At 56.7% G+C, this 20315-nt stretch overlaps 9 protein-coding genes across 9 annotated transcripts; 7 read left to right on the top strand and 2 right to left on the bottom strand.

Moving 5' to 3' along the window:
* Positions 1 to 158: 158 nt before the first annotated feature.
* Positions 159 to 3118, bottom strand: DL89DRAFT_269310 (WD40 repeat-like protein; the record flags this gene model as incomplete). Its single annotated transcript, XM_040888247.1, has 1 exon — positions 159 to 3118. A coding segment is annotated over exon 1 (2479 nt), but the record flags the coding sequence as incomplete, so codon positions are not given.
* A 362-nt stretch (positions 3119 to 3480) lies between these two features.
* DL89DRAFT_45669 (uncharacterized protein) lies at positions 3481 to 4248 on the top strand. The gene is made up of 2 exons (XM_040891692.1): positions 3481 to 3600; positions 3671 to 4248. The coding sequence occupies exon 2, from the start codon at positions 3855 to 3857 to the stop codon at positions 4209 to 4211; it is 357 nt and encodes a 118-aa protein (XP_040741394.1). The 5' UTR covers positions 3481 to 3600; positions 3671 to 3854; the 3' UTR covers positions 4212 to 4248.
* Positions 4249 to 5900: 1652 nt separating this feature from the next.
* On the bottom strand, positions 5901 to 7362 carry DL89DRAFT_294671 (uncharacterized protein; the record flags this gene model as incomplete). The annotated part of the gene is made up of 3 exons (XM_040890547.1): positions 5901 to 6681; positions 6790 to 7166; positions 7279 to 7362. 3 exons carry the CDS (start codon positions 7360 to 7362, stop codon positions 5901 to 5903), a joined length of 1242 nt encoding a protein of 413 aa, XP_040741395.1.
* Positions 7363 to 10403: 3041 nt separating this feature from the next.
* On the top strand, positions 10404 to 12098 carry DL89DRAFT_45898 (uncharacterized protein). The gene is made up of 2 exons (XM_040891696.1): positions 10404 to 10936; positions 11042 to 12098. Exons 1-2 carry the CDS (start codon positions 10753 to 10755, stop codon positions 12061 to 12063), a joined length of 1206 nt encoding a protein of 401 aa, XP_040741396.1. The 5' UTR covers positions 10404 to 10752; the 3' UTR covers positions 12064 to 12098.
* A 530-nt stretch (positions 12099 to 12628) lies between these two features.
* Positions 12629 to 13992, top strand: DL89DRAFT_45868 (uncharacterized protein). Its single transcript, XM_040891694.1, has one exon. The coding sequence runs from the start codon at positions 12843 to 12845 to the stop codon at positions 13566 to 13568; it is 726 nt and encodes a 241-aa protein (XP_040741397.1). The 5' UTR covers positions 12629 to 12842; the 3' UTR covers positions 13569 to 13992.
* Positions 13993 to 15390, top strand: DL89DRAFT_45867 (uncharacterized protein). The gene has a single exon (XM_040891693.1). The coding sequence runs from the start codon at positions 14417 to 14419 to the stop codon at positions 15287 to 15289; it is 873 nt and encodes a 290-aa protein (XP_040741398.1). The 5' UTR covers positions 13993 to 14416; the 3' UTR covers positions 15290 to 15390.
* A 1-nt stretch (position 15391) lies between these two features.
* DL89DRAFT_45876 (uncharacterized protein) lies at positions 15392 to 16264 on the top strand. Its single transcript, XM_040891695.1, has one exon. The coding sequence runs from the start codon at positions 15583 to 15585 to the stop codon at positions 16060 to 16062; it is 480 nt and encodes a 159-aa protein (XP_040741399.1). The 5' UTR covers positions 15392 to 15582; the 3' UTR covers positions 16063 to 16264.
* A 21-nt stretch (positions 16265 to 16285) lies between these two features.
* On the top strand, positions 16286 to 17324 carry DL89DRAFT_269314 (uncharacterized protein; the record flags this gene model as incomplete). The annotated part of the gene is made up of 5 exons (XM_040888248.1): positions 16286 to 16566; positions 16600 to 16606; positions 16648 to 16787; positions 16859 to 16991; positions 17044 to 17324. Coding segments are annotated over exons 1-5 (788 nt in total), but the record flags the coding sequence as incomplete, so codon positions are not given.
* A 1304-nt stretch (positions 17325 to 18628) lies between these two features.
* Positions 18629 to 19883, top strand: DL89DRAFT_259387 (uncharacterized protein; the record flags this gene model as incomplete). The annotated part of the gene is made up of 3 exons (XM_040885682.1): positions 18629 to 18811; positions 18870 to 19105; positions 19133 to 19883. The coding sequence occupies 3 exons, from the start codon at positions 18629 to 18631 to the stop codon at positions 19881 to 19883; spliced, it is 1170 nt and encodes a 389-aa protein (XP_040741401.1).
* Between the last annotated feature and the right edge of the window lie 432 nt (positions 19884 to 20315).

The following is a 20315-nucleotide window of genomic DNA, read 5'->3' on the forward strand; positions in this document are numbered from 1 at the left end:
AATGTCCCAGCTTGGATGCCCGCGGCCCCTTACGATAGAACCTATACGCCGATTTCGTAGCAGTGGTGACAAGCAGGCAGCTCATATGAACTAGTTGCCTGAATGAGAAGGCAGATGCCGTCTGGGCATTCTTTGATCTTGACTGAGCCATGAATAAATCCATAGAGCCAGTTAATCTAGGGAACGAGTGGTTATCGGGTATATGGAAAAACAACTTTTCAAAACTATGACTGAAAGGAGGAAGGAAAGCTGGCTGTCTGTCTGGGTCTTTGTACGTATGCGTTTCGGCCTTGTCTATGGTGAGGCAGGGGGACTCTGGACCCCGAATGTCAACAGAGCCTACACGAAAGTCCACGACAATAACAAAGTACAGTGATGTCGATAAAAGAAAGAGCACATGCCAGCGTTGCCTAACCTAGTCTGCTGGTAGAAGGCAGTATATCCTGCAAAACAAACACGTAGCTATATTTGCGGATACTTTGAAAGTGCCTGCAAGGCGTTGTTATAGGAGACAAGTAGAATGAGTAACACCGGATATAAATTACGAAGCTTCTTGTTATTCAGGCTAGCTCCAGGACCTTGATGATGCCCTGGCTGTTGGCTGAAAGCACAGTATTCGACCTGTTCTTCCAGCAGACTGCGCTGACAAATAGCGACGGGTCATCTTCAGGCTGTTCAACGCCAGTGACAGGGTTGCAGTTACCAAACTTGTATACGACAGCAGGCTTGGAGAGATTGCGGTAGTACGAATACATGGTGTTGTTCTCGGAGCCACACGAGATCCACTCACCGCCGGATGTGGTCAGACCAACAAAGTTCTTTTCGTTGGCGTGGCCAGTGAAGGTGCGTACACACTCTTGCGAGCGCAGGCTCCACAGCTTCAGCGAGCTATCAGTAGACGCCGATACGATCTCGTCGGGCGACAGGAACCGCGTATACGACACAGCCTTACGGTGGCCACGCAGCACGCACAGCGGCTGCTTTGGTGAGCGCAGGTCAAAGCAGTGCACGTTGTGGTCGGCTGAGCCGAAGCTCAGAATGTTGCCATGCAGAGGGTTGAACCGCACACAGCACACGTTCGCCTTGCCCTCGATGGTCAGCACCGATGCGCGGCGGTTGGTCGCCCATACCTTCACCTTGCCGTCGTCGCTGCCTGAGCACAGCCGCGTTGGGTCGGTGCGAGAAAAGTCCACGCTCCACGCGCGCTTCTCATGCTCGTCCAGGCTCAGCGTCGGCACGCTCGAGCCGACATCCCACAGCGTCACCGCCCCGTCGTAGTCCGAGCACGCCAGCTGCGCCTTTATGTACGGGTTGAATGCCAGGCAGCTAATCTTGGACCGGTTTGTGAACTCCACTGACGGATACTGCATCGCTGTTGGCACAAACGCCGGCTCGTCTGCTGCGTCGCCCTCGCGGTGCCACCACTCCTGCCGCCCACCATGTGCCATGCGCTGCCGCTGGAGCTGCCGCTGCCGCTGTCGCTGTCTCTGCCGCTGCTGTGCAGTCTGTGCCAGGTCTGTCCAGGTGTCGGCCTGCGAAATGACATTGTTGTAGTCGTAGATCTTGATTTTCCGTGTCACTCCGGCCACAGCAAACAGCTCGTCATCCTTGTCAAACTCGATGCTGGCCACGATGGCTGTGTTTGCTGTGCTGTCTCCATACCGCAGCGTCGCCACCGGCTCGAACCGCTCGTACCGCGCAAACGTCGTCAGCGTATCCAGGAACTCGTCCAGCGACTCGTCACCACCCGCCCCGCGCATACGTGAGTCAAAGTAGAACGCCTCCAAGTCCTCATAGTGCTCCTCCACGCGCCGGTTCTTTGGCCGTGCTGACTCGCCCGCACCTGCCTTGCTGCTGTCCGGCTCCGCCGAGTCAGTATCGCGTCGCGGTGCGTCGGGGATCAGCGAACCGTCGTCAGCAGTCACCGCGTTAGGTACCGGCACGCCGCTGGCATCGCCTTGCGTACCAGAGCGCTGCTGCAGAAACTGCGTGCTGCCCTCACCCGTTGGCGCAGCAGACTCTAGCTGTGCTGTCACATGGTCGAGGTCCTCCTCAACAATCAGTAGCTGCTTGCGCAATACTTCCATCGACGCGACCTTGCGACCGCGAGCCGCCAGCAGAAACTGCCTCATGGTAGCCATCTCAAACTGTCGCTCGTAGCTGCGCAGCGACTGCTTTTTTTGCTGCAGCACTGCCAGCAGCGCATCGACATCATCAGGGTCCAGGGGTGAGCCGTTCTCTACCGAGCTGCGCAGCTGCTGCAAAATGTCCGACGTGCGGTGCAGCGGCGATTGCACCAGCGACCCAGCATCCGCAATGACTTGGTTCAGCGTGAAGTTTGGGAAGATCTGGTCACGCTCCAGCGGCTGTAGGCATGTAGGGCACATCCGCCGCTCGGTCAGATGCCGCGAGATGCACCGATAGCAGAACGAATGTCCGCATACAGCCATGAATGCCTCCTGGATCGTCTGCAGGCATATCGGGCATGTACCACCATCCTGCCTATCCATGCTGCGTCCACCTGCCTGCCGCCCGCTCTCTGCGCCAATCGCTGCCAGAAATCCGCTCTCTCCAGTCGCTGCCCGCCCGCTGCCGCCCCGCCCCGGCGACCCAGGTAGTCTCGGCGCTGTATCAGCCACCGGTGACGCGTGGCCTGAACCGCTGTCGCCCGACTCGGTCGACGCATCCGATTGCATCGGCTCGGACTGGAACCCCAGAGGGTGCCGCGCAGGTGTGCCTACGGCGTGGTACTGCGCTGCCCGGGGGATGTTGGCAAAGTCACCACCCGTTGTGCTCAGCGTCCGTGACGCCGTCGGTGACGTCGGGTATGGTGACGTGCGCGGTGTGTGCGTCCGTGTGTTTGATGTCCGGATTGGCAGCTGCGAGGTTTCAGTCAGGTATGTGCTGGTGGAGGCCGGCGGGGTAGACACCGTAGGCGACGGAGACTGCTGTCCACCACCAGCTGTTGCTGGCGCTGCAGCCGAGGCACTGGCTGTGGTGTTTTCAGTAGCGTTGTTTTCTGGTGCTGTGCTTTCGGTGCTCATGATTAAATGTGTCTGTGGTGGAATGAAAATGAAAATATGAAGAAACCTGCCGCAAAGAGTATCAAGAAGTAAAGGAGAGCGGCAATAGTAGCCCAAAATCGACACCACGACTGGCTAATGAAGCCAGAGCCGAGCCGAGCCGCCGGGTTCCTGGAAGCGGGGCATAGCCTGGCCACAATCACGTGAGCACCACTGCTAGCACGATGGCCCAAGCAAGGATTTTTTGTTGACAGAATAACTTTTGGTTCCTTAACCTTTCCATCAAACGCTTTTTTTGTTCATCTGAGACGGATTGTCGTGGTGCAGTTTAATTTTCTTCTTCGGTCGTAGTCGTTCAGAGGAGAAAATCAGTTTAGTCGAGTACACAAGAGAGCTTGAACCTTTTTGAATCCAGCAGACGCTTTACCCTCCCTGATTTTAACCCATCTACAATGGCTGGCGGCAGATTCTCCGTATTGTGCTACAAGTGTGGCAAGCCTGGTCACTTTAGCCGGGATTGTGAGGAGGCCGAGGGGCTCTGCTACAACTGCGGACAGCCCGGTCATGTTGCGCAGGAGTGCCCGGAGCCGCGCAGCGACGCACTGCGCGAGTGCTTCAACTGCGGCGAGCAGGGCCATCTGTCGAAGGAGTGCCCGGAGCCGCGCAAGCCGCGTGCCGAGTCGCGCGAGCCACGTAAGTGCTTCACGTGCGGCAAGCTTGGCCACTACGCGCGCAACTGCCCGGAGAAGGAGGGCGACGAGCCGGCGGAGCGTGCACCAATCAGCCAGCGCGTGGGCGGCGCAGTGCGGGCCAAGAAGACCGTGATCTGCCATGTCTGCAAGGGGCCGAACCACTACGCCAAGGACTGCACGCTGGATCCGAAGCGCTGCTACACCTGCAATGGCGTCGGCCATCTGGCCAGGGATTGCCCGCAGGGGCGTGAGCCGCGGGCTGCGTTCTCGGACCGCAGGTGCTACAACTGCCAGCAGTCGGGCCATCTGGCCAGGGACTGCCCCGAGCCGTATGATGGCGACCGGCGCGTCGGCGACCGCAAGTGCTTCCGCTGCGGAGAGCCCGGCCACTTTGCCAGGGAGTGCCCGAACTCGGACGAGGAGTAGGCGGGGTGCGTGGCTATTTGCTGGGCGCCTTTTTAATCCATGTTTAGCCGATAATATATGGATCAAGTGAGAATCACTCGGCAGTGCCGCTTACCTGGCTCGGCGGCCGTTTGTGGACTATATGCATCATACTGTATCCCGTGCTGGAGGCGGCTTCTGAATACATGGCGGCCTACATGATACGCTTTCCGTTGGGGGGTGCAGGCGGCAGTGTGAGAGTGAACACAGGAAATTCTGCTGCAGTATTGGCTGCTGCTCACAATGTTTCGGTACGCTGATGTCGCTCCAGTGTGGAAACTCAGACAAGGCTGGTGAAAATCATCTGCATAGGTCATGCATGTCTCGATGACAACCTCCCTCCTGTCGCACGGCAACAAGCCCCCTTGCCCCTCCTATCTACTGCGAGGAATAGAGCCCCAGTTCTGTATTGTCCCGTTACCTGGCCTACGCCTTGTCTCCCGCTGTTTCCACCGTGCGAGTCACTCCGAAATCGGCTCTGCCAGCTTCGCTCCATGCATTTGCAGCGACGTATGCATGCACCCTGGTTATAAGACAAACGGGTGTATGCACCACAGAGTGCTGTTGCGGAAGCAGCGGCCTTCTATTCGTTCTGCTTCGCCTCCTCTTGGTCGTTCAGCACACGCACGGAGTGCCAATGTACGTGGTGCCGATCGCTGCAACACGCAGCACATATATATGCACGTCAGACAATAGTCCATGGCGAAGGAGGAAGGAGGACGCGGATCAGGGCGTGGTTTTCTTCAGCCCTTTTTGAGCAAAAGAAAAAGTAATTTGCAGAATAGCACGCACCAACAAATCCCCCTGTCTCAACCGCCCCTCAATCGGCACCCTCAATGTCACCTGCTGGCCGTATGTCACGTTGGCATAAACTCCAAAAAAGGAAATGACATATGCACCATTTTCTTATACGTGTCGCCGAGTGAGAATTCCGTGCGAGTGCTCTCCCAGCCATACAGTTCTCTTTTAATTTTAGCAGCTCTACAAAGGCAAGCGTGAACGGAAAATCGTGCTGGAATTGCTTCCTCTCCTCTTCCCTTTGCAACGACGCTGCTACCACACGTCCCAGCCATCACAGAAAAGCGGGCTTTTTGTCTTGGTCCATTGTCCTTGTCACGCCATGCATCCCATTGGTCCCTTCTCCCCACTTGATAACACCGGCCGTAGTCTGAAAACGTTCTAATTCGCTTTCAGCCTTGCGTCCTGGTGGTTTGTTTCGTGGCGAGGAATTCCTCACCTCTTTGCTCGGTCAACCGAGGGTGCATGGCACGATGCATGCTGGCAAAGGGCCGTATAATGGCACTTTTGGGGGCGGTGCTTTGTCGATGGCCTATGAAGTTTTACAAGAGGCATGCAAATGGAGTGACAGAATCTCCGAGTGGGAAAAACTGTGGCCGGGTGTACCCGGATATGACGGGCATGCGAGGAGCCTAACCTGCGTTTTATAAAAATAACAGTGCTCAAACGATCTGCTGGGATTCGTTCCTTTCCGGCAAGGACTCTGCAGGATCTGGCACTACCTGTAGGTCATACATAAGCAGAAAAACGCTGGTATGGTTCAGTGGATGGTGCCTTTCAGAAAGGACATCTCGGAGCGGTGACGTTGAAGGACTTCAGGCCATAGAGTCATTGTACACACCCCCTCCCCTTCAAGTGAACAGAATGGGTACTTAAATAGAGCATTGGAAGAGATAGACAATATTCACAAAAAACTACTACATGGGAGTAAGTGGGAGACGACTTACTCCATCTCCTTATCCTGGTCGTCCTGCTCAGCGTTATCGACCGCCATGGTCTCAGCAGCAGGCTCGGCAACCTTGCTGGAGCTGGCGACAGCCGCGGCATTAGCAGTGGCTGTCGCAGCAGCCAGCAGTGCTGCGTTTTTCTCAGCGGCCTCCGCCTTGAGCTTAGCGGCCATGATCTTGCCCTTGAGGTTGCAGAGCCAGCGCTGGCGGCACTGCAGGTTGGTGCGGCCCGGCACCATCTTGGAGACCTTCACCCACTGGCGCTCGTCTCCCCACTTCTCGACGGCCTTCTTGAGCAGCTCGTCCTCCTCAGGCTGCCATCTGTTGGCGGGGCCACGGGAGCGCTTGCCGTGGTAGAAGTTCATGACGCCGTCCTGCTTCTGCGGCGCCTCTTCTGGGTAGTATGAGGGTGGGTAGGGGTGCGTCATGTTTCCGGTGTTCAGCGGGGCAAACACATACCTCTCCTGCGGGACATTCACGCTCGTATGGAACGCCATCACCGACTCTTGCCCATGAACCATCTGGTGCATGGTCGGGTGCTGCATATACGGGTGGATGCGTGATGGCTGGGCGTAGTGGGCCGAGTGTCGCTGGTGGAGGTCGATGGGGATTTCACGCACATCGGCCTGGTGGTGTGGAAGCGGCGCTCTTGTCAGCGTGTGCATAGGCTGCATCTGGGGAGGCATCTGCATCTGGTGGGGTGGCATTTGGTACTGGGGCGGTACCATCTGGTGCTGGTGCGGCACCTGGTACGGTGACACCTGACGCGGCTTGCACCTGGTGTGTCTGGTAAGTGAGGCGCATAGGGGTCAGGGCTGCTGACAGGCGCCTATGCCAACCGGAGAGCTGTTATGCGACATGGGAGGAGAGGGCTGGCAGGCGTACGGCGACCGTGGCGACACTATTCCCTGCTGCTGGTAGCCATAGTCTGGTGCCTTGCCTTTCGGGCCACGGATGCTGAGCTGGTTGAATTGCGGGCCGAGGGTGTCGGTGGGCGACAGAGAGAGTTCTGGGCTCGGCAGCTGCTTGACCGGCGACAGCTTGTAGCCGCTGCGCCTGGACATCTCGGCCTGCTTCTCCTGCTCCCCCTTCTCCTGCTCCCCTTGCTCCTTCCTGCCATTGAGCAAGAACTCCACCGAGATGCGGTTGAGATCCGCTTTGTGGCTTAGCTTCTCCTCCACCGTCTTCATCACATCCTGCCGCGTCTCCGCCGGGCGGAACTGGTGGTGGGGCTGGGGGACAGGCGACAGGGCAGACGCGTGCTGGTGGTAGGTGGGGCGACCGCCCAATCACAGGCTGGCCTTCATTTCCCGCTCCTGGCGCATGAGTATACATGCTGCTATTGTGGACAACTTGGGTGTTGGCAAGATGAACGCCTGGCTGGCCACCACCGCCATTGTTGATGGTGCCACTGCGGCAATAAGAATTGCGCACGAAGGATGCGACGAGCTTGGGCATTGTGACGATGAAGAAAAAAGGAAACCCCGAGATTCGTGAAAAGGGATAGAATCCGAAAGTTTAAATAAACGCTGGAAAATCAAGTCAGAAATGTAGTCTGCCAAGCTGGCAAAAAAGTAGACGACAGCGCTGGGCCGCGAATGTTGGCTTGCGAGTGCGCTGGAGAGGATATCCTCAAGGAGAAATGCTATCGAAATATATATACCTACGCTACTTGGAGAGGCTATAGCGGAGCTAAAGATTAGGAGACAGAATAGCAAATGCCAGAGTGCCACCAGTATATGAGAAAAGTACAAGCTAGAAGGGTGCGTTGGCAAGAATAGTTACAAGAGAGTTGTGAAGAAATATAAAAGTAACTGTAGCTAAAAGAGGGTGCGAAGAAAAAAAAAAGACGAGAGGGAGGTGAAGAACAAGCAGCAGAAGGGTGGGCAATGAAAGGAGTTTAAGAGAGCGACTAGTGGGGAGGGAGCTGTCAATTACAAGTGTAGCAAGAATGGGAGACTTGCAGGACAAAAAACTGGGCATCCATCCGACCATGTATTTATAATTTTTGTGTAAATAGGCAAAATAGCAGCCGATGGGCACAGGCGCGGGGTGGGAGAGGATTACTTTACACATCATTTGATGCGCGCGCGCCAGATGGCACGGAAACCAACGGTTTTTTTCGCTCTCAGAACAGGCCAAGTCGCTGAAACAAAAAAGCGTGAATTCGCGACGCATTCTTCTTTCTTTTTTCGCTAAAGGCCAGGAAGGCCGCGTCAGACAAAACGACTCAGCGTGTCCCGATTTGGAGCGCAACAGGAGAGAAAAATACGGCCATGGGCGTCCTCAGCGCCAATTAGAAAAATGCTACGCTGATTTGGTGCCTGAGCAATGCTCTCCAACATTTCCTCAACCCGCCCCGCCAACCACCCCTAGGTGCGATTTCTGGTTATGTTGTGCCCTGGATGCTCAAAATAAACAAAAAACAGGCAAGGGGGTGGTCGCGAGGGGCCATGGGGGAGGGTTATGTGCCGCTGCCTGGTCGATTTGCCCCTACTTTTTTTCGCTGTCGCCAAAAAAACGGATACGCGCATTTACATTGGCTTGTTCACAACCCCGATAGCGGGGATACACTACATATCACCCACAAGATAGAGCAACAGAAATCTATTGGGCATTCTGACCAGCGTTGCTGCGGTGCAGAAAACCAACCCAGCCATCACTGCTTTTTGTTTTGCTCATGGCCACATTGCATGTGAGTCCATCGATTAGCGTGCAGAAATTGCTGATTGCTTATCTACCAGGTTTTACACAAAAATGGTTTTATTAAAAACAGGACACCGAAAAAGAAGTGGGAAAAGAGGGCTTGTAAAAGCGAGTTCACAAGGGAGGGGGTGGTGTTGCGGAAATTGTACGCGGCGAGATAAAAGGAGGAAAATGTAGCCACACGGCGACACGGCGCAATTTCCCACTGTTTAGGTCACAACATCCCCTATATCTCCAGTGTGCCCAAACACACCAGCACAAAAGAGAGAAAAAAAGGAAGGATGGCATTTAATTTATGTACGACTGCATATGGGACCTTGTTTTCACCCTCCCCAGGATGTAGCCAGTGGAGCGAACGCCTGCTCCGCCTTTTTCTTCGGTCGCCTCACATGAGCAAATGGCACATGGATTGTGTGGTTCGCCTTGCTGGGAGGCGAAAGAGACGGGTGCGGATTGCTGCAGGCCAATTTTCCTTTCGCTCTGTTGACATGCCACACAACTTCGGCGTTTTCCGATATGGCAAACTCCCACAGATGGATTTAGCACAGGCACAATTGGCTAGACATATGCTAGAGAGATGCCGCTGCCGAATGTACTTGATTTTTTCACACTCGGCGAATGAGCGCACGCGGCGAGAAAAAGCAATGGCGCTGGGGTTTCTTTTAGCGACAGTCATAGGAGGTGCATATTCGGCGGCGTGCATACGATGACGTTGCATTTAGGAAGTGATAGTATTTGACATAGGCGGATTAGATCATATTAGTTCATGTATTGGATCTTGGGCGCTGGCTAAAAAAACTGGAATTCGGGCATTGAATATTTTGGTCGATTTTCAGAAAATCCAGCCAGATCACCGAGGCTTCACTCTTGCGGACAGACATTTCTGCTAGATCCAATTACGTACAGATATGGTGCGTATCACATGAAGTCATGTAACCTGGACAAGCACCATCCACACCCCCAAAAGTGCTCTGTGGACCGGACAGCGGCCGTTTCATCAAGCGCAAGGACGTAACCGAGCGAATTGATAACAACAAGAGTTGTTTACCTGTAGCCGGTGGATCTCGGGGCTGGCTATATGTGGCGAGGATTGTGCATAAAAGGAAAAGGTAATAAATCAGACAAACAGTGACCTACATGGCAACTGTCGTGTAACCTTCCCGAAGCAGTATTAGTATTCGGGTCGATCGCAGTAATCACAGAACCCAACAGCTCAAAAACTATAGAAAAAGGAACATGTAAACACGACATATAATGTCAAGGAGCAGATATTGGGGGAATGGCTGAATGCATGCATTGTCATTTGCAGCTGTTGCGGAGTGTGGAGAAAGGATGCGGAGTGTATAATTATGTTCTAAAAATGTCACAGTATTTAGGTCTGAGCAAGTAGCCATATCGAGGAGGCATTGTTTACAGTGATCTTCCTTGCTAGGTGTCAATGCGGTTGCACGGGGAAACAAAACTGCAGCGATGGCGTGAAAAAGGCATCGGCTCAGTTGTTTTTGGAGCTAGAACAGCTCCTGGTAATGGACTCGATTGAGGCGCCGATATCTGAAAAGCGCCCGGTGGCGAGGGGGCACAACCGGCTTCCAAGAGGCGAAAAGGTGAATGGCCGCTTAAGCTCTGGGCAATGGCATTTGATTGTTGGTGCAGAGTCGGGTTTGGCCAACAGTGCAGTGGGATGGGGAGGAATCGGCGTGTGGGCACCAAAAAGAAACCATACGAGGCCATGTAAGGCAACGATATACGGCCACTATTTCCTCCCATTGACACAAAGGCATTGGCGAAGCGCGACAAAAAACAGGCCATGTTGATGCTGCGCAACTCGAATGGAAGCAAAACAAAAGAAGGGGATTAGAATGACGTTTCGGGCAAACGTATAGTGTTGGGCGAGGAATGGCTCAAGTGTCAAAGCGTCAACAATAAACTCACTATTTCAAGAGAGCCAAGAAAATGGCTAGGAGTGTGGCAGCAGGCTTTCCGCTGACCTTGGCTTTTCTTCTCTGCAACTCATATTATTATCATAAATATTTTTTTTCTTAATCCTTAGAAATTGCATCTAGACGATTTGAGGCAGCATATAATACTTGTATTCTTGAATGGCTCTTAACGACAGCAACGTTCGGTTGCAAGAGGCAGGTGATGAGGCAGCAGGCGTGGTCGGTGGACACGCATCGTCGGGCGAGCCCAGCGCACAGGCCCAGGGGACTCGGCACTCGCGTAGCCCGTCGTATGCACGGCGGGCCCACCGCCACCATCGGCGGCACTCCCGGCGCAACGACACCTGGGAACCTGAGTACTCGAGCGGCGGCGAGTCCGGGTCGACGTCATGCTCGACATGTAGCGCGGGGAAGCACTCGGAGCGGCGGCGGGTCGGCCGGCGCATGTCAGTGCAGCACGTGCCAGTGTCACGGCGGTCGACGCGCCGGAGTCATGATTGACGAGTCGAGCGATTCGGCAGAGATGGAGGGGCTGCAGGGGTCAGACGAAGACCTGGAGGAGGACGACACAGTCAGGGCACGGCAGGAGGCGATGAATGCGCGGCATCCGTTTGGACTGCCGATCTGGAAGCCGGCGCTGTACAAGAAGTCGCGGTCGGTGACGCGCGCGGCATTCTTGGCGCTGCCACGCGCGGCCGCTGCGGTCGGAGACTCTGTATTTGAAGCCCGGCAATATCATGTGGATGCTGTTGGCGGGCTGGTGGCTGATGGCTGTGTGTCTGGCGGTCTCGGCGGTCCTTGTATGTGGTGCCGTGGGGCGGGCGGTACTATGCGCGGGTTACGGCGGGGCTCGGGTGGTATTTGTTTTGGCCGTTTGGAAGATACGTGGAGCGCATTAAGGATAATGTACATGCGCGTGACCGGTGCTCTCTGGAGCGACGCCGAGCACGAGGAGGCACCGCTACTGGGCCAGGCAAGCGAGGGCGTGTCGGCTGAGGTCCGGCATAAGCAGTTCCGGCGGCACAGCGTGCTGGGGCGGGCCGGTGTTTTACGTGCTGCTGGTGCTGGTGGTGAATCCGCTTCTGATTGTTGTGTCGGCGCTGTCGTGGTTCGCGGTGTTCTCCATCCCGATGGGCAAGCTGACCCACACGCTGTCGCGGTATCTCTGGCGCGACCCTCTGGCCCTGCACTTCCGGTCGGGCGACCTGCCGACGGTGCAGGTAGCGCAGGAAGGAGAGGGAGCGCCGGAGGAGCAGCCGGCGCCGAACGGTCCTGCTCTGTACAAACTGAGGCGGTCGGGTGGTACTACTACAAGTACACGGTTGATGGGGTGAACATTCTGTTCTACAACATGCTGTCGGTTGCAGCGTTTGTTTTGTTTGCGGCGTTTGTGCTGGCGCCGATGACGCACCACCAGCACCCGACTGGTGCAGCCCGGTGTGCTGTTCCCCATGTGTCTGGTGTCGACGGTGCCGCTGGCGTATTTTATCGGGCAGGCGGTGAGCTCGATTAGCGCGCAGTCGTCGCTAGGCATGGGCGCGGTGATCAATGCGACGTTCGGGTCGATTGTAGAGATTATTCTCTACGCCATTGCGCTGACGCAGGGCAAAGGCGCGCCTGGTGGAGGGAGCACTGGTTGGGTCGCTGCTGGCAGGGGCTGATGCTGATGCCAGGGACCAGTATGATTGCAGGCGGGATCAAGCACAAGGTGCAGCGCTTCAACGCCAAGAGCGCCGAGGTCACGGCCACGCTGATCATCATGTCGATTATTGGGGCGTTTGCGCCGACGCTGTTCTACCAGACCTTCGCCGAGCCCGAGTTCGAGTGCCGCGAGGAGAACGGCCGCAGCATCGTGCTCGCCCATCCGCAAGGACGTCTACAAGGACCCGTTCTACAAGGAGCAGGTCGAGCCGTTCATGTTCATCTGCGCAGCCATTCTGCCGCTGGCGTACCTGATTGCGCTGTGGTTTTCGCTCAAGACCCACGTCAAGCATATCTACTCCAACACGCAGACGTCCAACCCCATTGTGCGCCATGTGCTGGAGCTCTTCCGCCGCACGCTCGGTCCCGATGCAGACATGCGCAGCCGCACCCACCCGCTGGCGCCGGAGCCCGAAGTGCCGGCGGTCACCGTGACCCAGGAGGCTGGAGTTCCGCTGGCTGCGACTTCTGAGACGCTGGTCGCGCAGGACGGAGTTCCCAAGTCGCCGCAGCCCGGCAGCCGGCCGCCACGGATTTCCCGTACCACCTCACACCACCACCGGGCGGCCGACGCGCCGTCGTCGCTGCCGAATGTGCCGCGTCTGTCGGAGCTGCCGCGTGTGCTGGCAGCCGATCCCGACGATCAACTACCCGGACCTGGCGCTGCTGGAGGTGGGCGAGGGCGCGTCGGAGGCGGCCGGGCACGGCCATGATGCGCCGAACTGGAGCAAATTCAAGTCGGCGTTTATTCTGTGCACATGCACAGTCATATTCTCCCTGGTGGCTGAGGTGCTGGTGGACACAGTCGATGTGGTGATCCAGAGCCTGGGAATCAAGGAGAAGTATGTTGGGTTGACGCTGTTCGCATTGGTGCCCAATGTGACCGAGTTCATGAACGCCATTGCCTTTGCCATGCAGAACAACATTGCGCTGTCCATTGAGATCTCAAATGCGTATACGGTACAGGTCGCGCTGCTGCAGATTCCCATTCTGGTGTTCTTCAGCGCTCTGTATGGCGTGCCTGACAACGTGGGAGGGGTCCGCGATGTGGTCGCGATGTGGATTTCGGGCGGCCATGGCGGGCGCGGGCTGCCGACCGATCCCTCGGCATATATGTTTGCGCTGATCTTCCCGCGCTGGGACCTGATTGCCATTCTGTTCTGCGTGTTCCTGCTGACGTACATGCTGATTGAAGGCAAGGCCAACTACTTCAAGGGGTCCATTCTGTGTCTGAGCTACTTTGTCTGGATCATCAGCTACACCTTCGAGCCCACACGCGAAACCTCCCCCGCAGTGATCCAATCAGGCTCTGATTAGATTCTTGTTTTGCTTGGCTGAGTTTTTTCGCCTTGTTTCGCAAATTCCAGCTCTCCTCTTTCTTCTTGCTGACGCTATTATAATTCACACAGTATTCAATTTCAAAAACGAAATGTTCCAGAAGAGCAATTTATTCGGCTCCAACACCAGCAGCACTCAGGCTGACTCGACCAGCAAACCCGCAGAGGCCCCGACATTCGGCAGCGCTGGCACGGGGAGCCTGTTCGCCTCGGCTAGCAGCTCAGCTGCCACGCCGTCTACTGGCTTCTCCTTTGGCAAACCCGCGGCATCACCAGCACCAGCCGGCAGCACTGCGTTCAGTGGGCTGAGCTTCGGCAAGCCAAAGGAGCCCGAGACCACACAGGCTCTTGGCAGTTCGGCGGCGACTGGCAGCATGGGTTTCGGCGGGCTGGGATTTGGCAAGCAGAAGGGGCCTGAGACTACACAGTCGCTTAGCAGCCCAGCGCCGACCGGCGGCATCTTTAGCAGACTTGGCGGCACGAGCACGGCCGGGGAGACAACTACTGGGTTTAGCTTGAAGGGCAGTGCCAGCACTGGGTTTAGCAGTACGCTGGGCGGTAGCCCTGCGGCAACGGAGACTGCAAGCACCGGTATTAGCACCAAGCTTGGGGGGACGAGCGCGGCGGGGGAGGCGACTACTGGGTTTAGCTTGAAGGGCGGTGCGAGCACTGGCTTTAGCAGCATGCTGGGCGGCGGCGCATCGGCCGCTGAGCCGGCCAAATTCAACCCATTCGCTCCTACGACGAAGCCGGAGGCATCGGCGGCTGCTTCGACGACAGTACCTACATCAGCTGCTGAGCCAGCCAAGCTTCAACCCATTTGCTGCCATGAAGAAATCAGAGACATCGACAGCCGCCTCTACATCAGCTGCGGCTCCGTCGGTGTTGGGTAACCCGACAACCGGAACGGGTCTGGGTGGAGGTGGTCTGAAGCTGTCGACGACGCCAGCCGAGCCGGCAGCCAGTGCCCCGGCTGATCCGAGCAAGCCGGCGACACTGGCGAACAAGGCGCTTCGCGGCAAGACGCTGGAGGAGATTGCGCAGATGTGGACAGACGAGCTGGCGGTGCAGACGCGCGAGTTCCACAAGCAGGCGGCGACGGTTGGGTACTGGGATCGGGCGCTGGTACAGCAGGGCGTGCGGATCACGGAACTGTATGAGGCGACCATGGCCGTGGAGGCCGAGCAGGCGGCGGTGGACCAGAGCCTGGAGCACATGGAGGGCCAGCAGGCGGCGCTGGCCGAGCTGCTGGACACATACGAGGGCCGCGTGCGCGCCCTGGTCCGCGACACCGTGCCCGCCAACGGCCGGTCGGCCGACGCCGAGCGCACGGCCTTGTATGCATCGGCCGAGAACCTGAATGCCCAGATGGACGAGCTGGCGCGGCGGCTCACCGATCTGGTGGGCGCCGTGAACCAGGTGTCCAATGCCGAGCCGGCTGGCAGTGCTGAGCGCAGGCAGGATCCGTTCGACCAGATTGTGCAGATTCTGAACTCCCATCTGAGCGCAATGGAGTGGGTTGATGCCCAGACCACGCATCTCCAGGAGCGCGCCAAGACCGCATTGCGCGTCAGCCAGCAGGTGGCTAATGATGTGGTGGAGGAGCAGCCGCCGCAGATCCGCGTGCCGGGCGGGTTCCATGAGCCGGCGCCGCCCAATATGTCGCTGTTTGGCACCCCCACGGGTCGCCGCGGGCTGTAGTTTTCCACACGTAGCTTCTATGTCTGGTGAATATCAGGTAGCCAAGAGCAATATTCGCATGGGCTACATTGTCTAGCAGCGGTGTTTTGTGTTAGCCAGAGGGCTTGAGGCATTGCTTTGTCGAGGAGGCCTATAAATAGCTGTGCCAAGCAGCAGCCATGAATGGGTTTGCGGTCTCTTACACGCTGTGTTCCACAGCAGCATAAAATTGCCCTTTTTTTAGAGCACCAAACAAGTTTGCTCACGCTCCTTCTCTGCTTCTTTTGCATCTCCCCTCACCATATATTTCCACCATGACGAACCTACGCCGGTCGCGAATCGGGTCGCTTTTCCGCTCGGTCAAGCGGGCGATGACGACCAAGACTGGCCAGCCCATCGCACGCCCACGGTCGCCCAACCACCTGACGCAGGCTGTCAGCCGCATGAGCAGAATCTTCAATCCAGCGCTAGCCCGGCGCTCCACCCCGCTCCCCTACGACCTGATGCACATGATCCTTGCTGAGCTCTGCTCCGGCAAGGGCGGACCGGCCGAGATTCTGCAGCAGCGGCTGTGGATATTCCCGATGACCCTCGTCTCGCATGCCTGGCGGGAGGCCGCATTGCCTGCATTCTACCATTCGGTGGTATGTATGGCGAACCGCAATATCGACGGCACCTTGACCTTGCAATGGCAGCCAAAAGTGCATTCGCAAGTATGCTCAGGAATGCGTAAGGCAGCTGGTTGTTATCGTGGGCGGGCTGGGCGGGCTGGACGATCTGACGGAGCGTCTTGAGGTGGTGCGGGGGTTTGTGAATGTGCAGTCTCTGCATTTGGTTTTAAACGACGGGCCGGCGGGCGGCCGGTGGAATGCCGGCACGAAAGAGCAGATCGCCAGCTTCAACCGCTTCCTAGCGTCAGGCATTGCCGCGGCTCGAAGCCCTGCGGTATTTTTCGTACGTGGACGACGCATTCTGCCCGGTGTTTCCTCTGGAACCTTTTAGTACACATGAATCTGCCGCGTCTGCACAGCCTAGGATGTGTTTTCGAGCTTTGTGCCCAGATTCCCCGAAATGCTGCCAGAAACCTATGCCCTGAGTAGCCTGACTCTGCGCAGCACGCGGCTGGAGGCCAGCACTGCGGCCATTGAGCGGTTCCGTGCAACCCTGGTCTATCTGAATCTATCGCTGGTGCCAGTGGCTACGGTGTGGCAGGGATTTTTGCTACCGACTGATTGCGAGCCGGTGGAGTTCCCGAGGCTGGAAGTCCTGGCTTTAAAGTTTGATCTGACTGCGGAGCTGTCTGAGCTGGACGGGCCTGAGAGCTTCTGAAGGGGAGGGGTTGGAGGATCTGCGCGGCCCGGCGTTCCCCTGCCATGCAGGGCCTTCGGGTGTCGTCGTATCCGCGCAACATCCAGCGGCTACTGCGGTATTTCCCCTGCCACCGCCTGGCGCACCTACAGTTGATGGACTGCGACACCGGTCTGATGTACGTAAACCCGCAGATGCTTGCATGCATCGCGTCTGTCTATATCCGCGCGGCCGGCGCCCCTACCGCTATGCATGGCGAACTGGCTGGCCGAGATTCTGCAGGCCGCCCTGCCAGCTCCATAGCCTGCATATCGACTGCACAGCCACGCTGCCATTGCTTTACCTGGATGTCGGCAGCATGCTGCGCAAGCTGACCCTGTTTGTGAGTCTGCAGCTGTCTGCAATCGAACGCTTGGTTGCCTGGCGCGCCCAACCTGTGGTATTTGTGCGTGCGCATTAGCGATCAGCATCCGTACTGCGACCACCAGATGGGCTATGGAGGCAAGGTTTCTGGCAATGTGGTGAGCCACAGTCTGCAGGCGTTTGCTGTGTATGACCCGGCGACTGCGGTGCGGCTGTGCGACCGCAAGATTTGCGAATTAGTGGATTTGCTGGCGCGCGTGCCGTCCTTGCTGGCCTTGGATATGGGGTATGCCGATACCGTGCGTGTCTTGGAGCGTGTCCGGGCGATGCGCTGGCATGCGGGCCATATGGGCTGCCACTTGAAAGACATTGGATGTTCAGTATTGTGTAAAATAGAATCTGTCAGCGGTTTTTTATACGTTATCTGTTCTCGTGGGTGCTACGGCTTGTGGTGACGAAATCCATGTGGTACCAGCTTTGATCACACTGGGAGCGGGTTTTGTAAATAAATCACAAAGCGGTTTTGCAGACCAAGCGCGATGTGGTCCGTGTTTCTTTTCGTGGGCTGACTGTGAAATATCGCCAGCGGGCTATTGCGCAACTGCCTTCTAACTGGTCATTATCCACGCTGCTTACTGTGAGATACCGTGAGGATCCAAGTGAAGACAATCAGTCCCACTCACACTCTGGTAAGACGCTCCCCGGTTGCACCTGTCAGTTTGCGTGCTTCTCTCCATTGCCTCGCAACATACTCGCGGCATATCACCGAGCGAGCCAATTGCATTTTTCTCTTATTTTGGTGCATATGCCGGCTACCATGCACGCGTACATGCAAGCATTCATGCGAATAATGACCCCACCAAGATGCACATCCAGCGCAAGACGCGCGCATTTGCTGCACCTTCTCCACCCAGGAGGAAATGCTCCTGCCCATCAGTCAATCCCCCTCCTGATGTGCAGTCTCCTTTGCACGGGTGCCCTTTTTGCATCTTCCCTTTCCCATCACGCCCCCTGTAAGTCTGGTCGTCAGGTATGGAGGACGGGATGTGTTAAGCAGCCATTTTCTCTTCTTTGCGGCGGGTGGGATCTCCTTTTTCGAGAACGGGTGGGGTCGGCTCCATCACTGTTGAGCACGAAGCTGGACAAGGTATAGGTGTGATATTCCCCAGGCCTGTCTTATCTAGGAAGCCCCCTAGTGTGGTATCCGCCTTGTGCGCTTGCTTGATAATCAGTGTATAAAAAGTTTTCCCTTCGGTCCATTTGCTAAGCCCAGCCTGCCATGGTCAGCCCATTGCCATGTCTGTTTTCCCACACGCACATCGTTGCAGTCTCGTTTTAGTGAAAAGTCGGTGAAAAAACATCCAGAGAGCGGCAAATCTGCACTAGCGAAAAAAAGTACGGGGCCCTTGTCCTACAGCGAAAAAAGGCGGCCTTCCGTTATTTTTTTCCAGCCAGCTTGACTAGCTGGAATGGCCTGGCTATAAAAAGGCTGCTGCTTCTGCTTCTGCTTCGCACAGACATTGGCAGCATGAAGATTTCTTTTTCCTTGGTCCATTGACTTCCTAAATCCCCTCTTATAGCTTTTTGGCAGGAGATAGCTTCATCTGGTATCTATTAATCGCTGCTCTATTTCCAGGTCCCGCACTTTAATTACATCCTCTCGCTTTCTTCCCCGGCTCCCAAAGAACAATGCGCTTCACCACCTCTTTTGCTGCAACGGCGTTCTTCGCCGCAGCCATGGCTGCCAGCTCGACCGACGGTCTTCAGAGCACGCAGTGTGTGTCCAGCGATGCCTCGGACGACCTGTACTCGCACAAGGTCGACGTCAAGTACGCGAAGCTGTTCTCGGTCGACTACCACAAGACCTACAAGGTGGTCAACAACCTGAGCACAAACAGCACATACGTGCTGTACCAGTGCGGGCTCCAAGAAGCCCTCGGAGAAGGCCGACGCGTACATTGAGGTGCCGGTGCGCAGTGCTGCGGCGTGGGCGACCACGGCGGCCATCTTCATTGAGGCGCTGGGCGTGCAGAACAACATCAAGAACCTGGGCACGGCGCCGAGCATCGTGTCGCCGTGCCTGCAGAAGCTGCTGCAGGAACGACATCCAGCCGTTCAACGAAGGGCAATGCCACGGCGGCCGAGCTCCAGGAGCAGCAGAACATGGTAGTGTTCAACATGCAGGGCGGGCAGGACGCCAAGTCGAACCAACACCGTGTACTCGGTCGAGTACCTTGAGGGCAGCGCGCTGGGCCGCTCCGAGTGGGTCAAGTTCTTTGCGCCCTTCTTCAATGCCGAGGAGCGCGCCAACAAGCTGTTTGATTCGGTGGCCAGCAACTACGACTGCTTCAAGTCCAAGGCGAGCAAGGAGTACAACGACATTCGCCCGGTGATCGCCTGGACCTCGTACGCCGCCCCGTCCAAGTTTAACAACAACACTGCCTACTGGCAGGTGTCGTACGCCGACTACAAGTACAACCTGGTGCGCGATGCCGGCGCCCGCATGCTCAACACAACCGACCACCAGACGACCAAGTTCACCAAGTCCGATGCGTTCCTACATGCCCTGGAGGAGGCCGATATCCTGATTGACGAGTCCGGCCTGAGCTACAACTACACTGATCTGCTCAAGAACTACGGCATCGATGACCCCTCCAAGGTCAACTACACGTGGGTCAAGAACAGCCGCATCTACCGTCCCGACCTGATCCAGAGCGCCGAGGGCGGCCTGGGCTGGTTCGAGGCGCCGTTTGCCTTCGCCGATCGCCCTGCTGCAGGACATTGTCGGCGTCGCCCACCCCAAGTTCATCAAGGACGGCTACAAGTCGAACTGGTTCCGCAATCTAGGCCAAGGACCAGAAGGTCACTGTGGTCACTGCCTGATTCATGCAAGGACGAGCTCGCCCAGCGTCCCGACCCCTGCCAGCCAGTGCTCGACGGTTGACTTCCAGCAGGCCAACCCGTCGGATGCCGACTACTCGGGCGTCGACCGAGAACCAGACCGCCGATGTCGTCTACGATGCGTCCAAGTCTGGCTGTCATCAACGGTGGCGCCAGCGCCAGCGCTGGTACTTCGAAGAACTCGGGCGCCAGCCAGCTCGCCCGCCCTGCTGCCCTGGTCTCGCTAGTCGCCGGAGCCATTGCGGCTGCTGGTGCCATTGCGTTCTAAGTGCTCTTGACTGTTTTCTTTTGCAAAGTTTTTTATTAACACATACTCACTTCCTTGATTGGTTCTGGATTGGCTCCCCTAGTGAAGAGATGCGTGCTGCATAAGCAGCGCTGACGACCCCACCCGTCTGATGTTTTGATGCTTCGATATCTGGGATCTTCCATATCTGGGCAATTCAAGCGGTGGTAATACTGGACATGCACCAGC

Source organism: Linderina pennispora (genome assembly GCF_002104995.1).
Source record: "Linderina pennispora strain ATCC 12442 chromosome Unknown DL89scaffold_12, whole genome shotgun sequence".
NCBI lineage: Eukaryota > Fungi > Kickxellomycota > Kickxellomycetes > Kickxellales > Kickxellaceae > Linderina > Linderina pennispora.

Excerpts from the sequence above, each read along its gene's own strand:
- DL89DRAFT_45868 (XM_040891694.1), top strand. The coding sequence starts at position 12,843 with ATGTGCCGCGTCTGTCGGAGCTGCCGCGTGTGCTGGCAGCCGATCCCG.
- DL89DRAFT_45867 (XM_040891693.1), top strand. The coding sequence starts at position 14,417 with ATGAAGAAATCAGAGACATCGACAGCCGCCTCTACATCAGCTGCGGCT.
- DL89DRAFT_45876 (XM_040891695.1), top strand. The coding sequence starts at position 15,583 with ATGACGAACCTACGCCGGTCGCGAATCGGGTCGCTTTTCCGCTCGGTC.
- DL89DRAFT_45898 (XM_040891696.1), top strand. The coding sequence starts at position 10,753 with ATGAGGCAGCAGGCGTGGTCGGTGGACACGCATCGTCGGGCGAGCCCA. Across the intron at positions 10,937-11,041 it reads GGCGGCGAGTCCGGGTCGAC|TCATGATTGACGAGTCGAGC; the intron begins GTCATGCTCGAC and ends GACGCGCCGGAG.
- DL89DRAFT_45669 (XM_040891692.1), top strand. The coding sequence starts at position 3,855 with ATGTCTGCAAGGGGCCGAACCACTACGCCAAGGACTGCACGCTGGATC.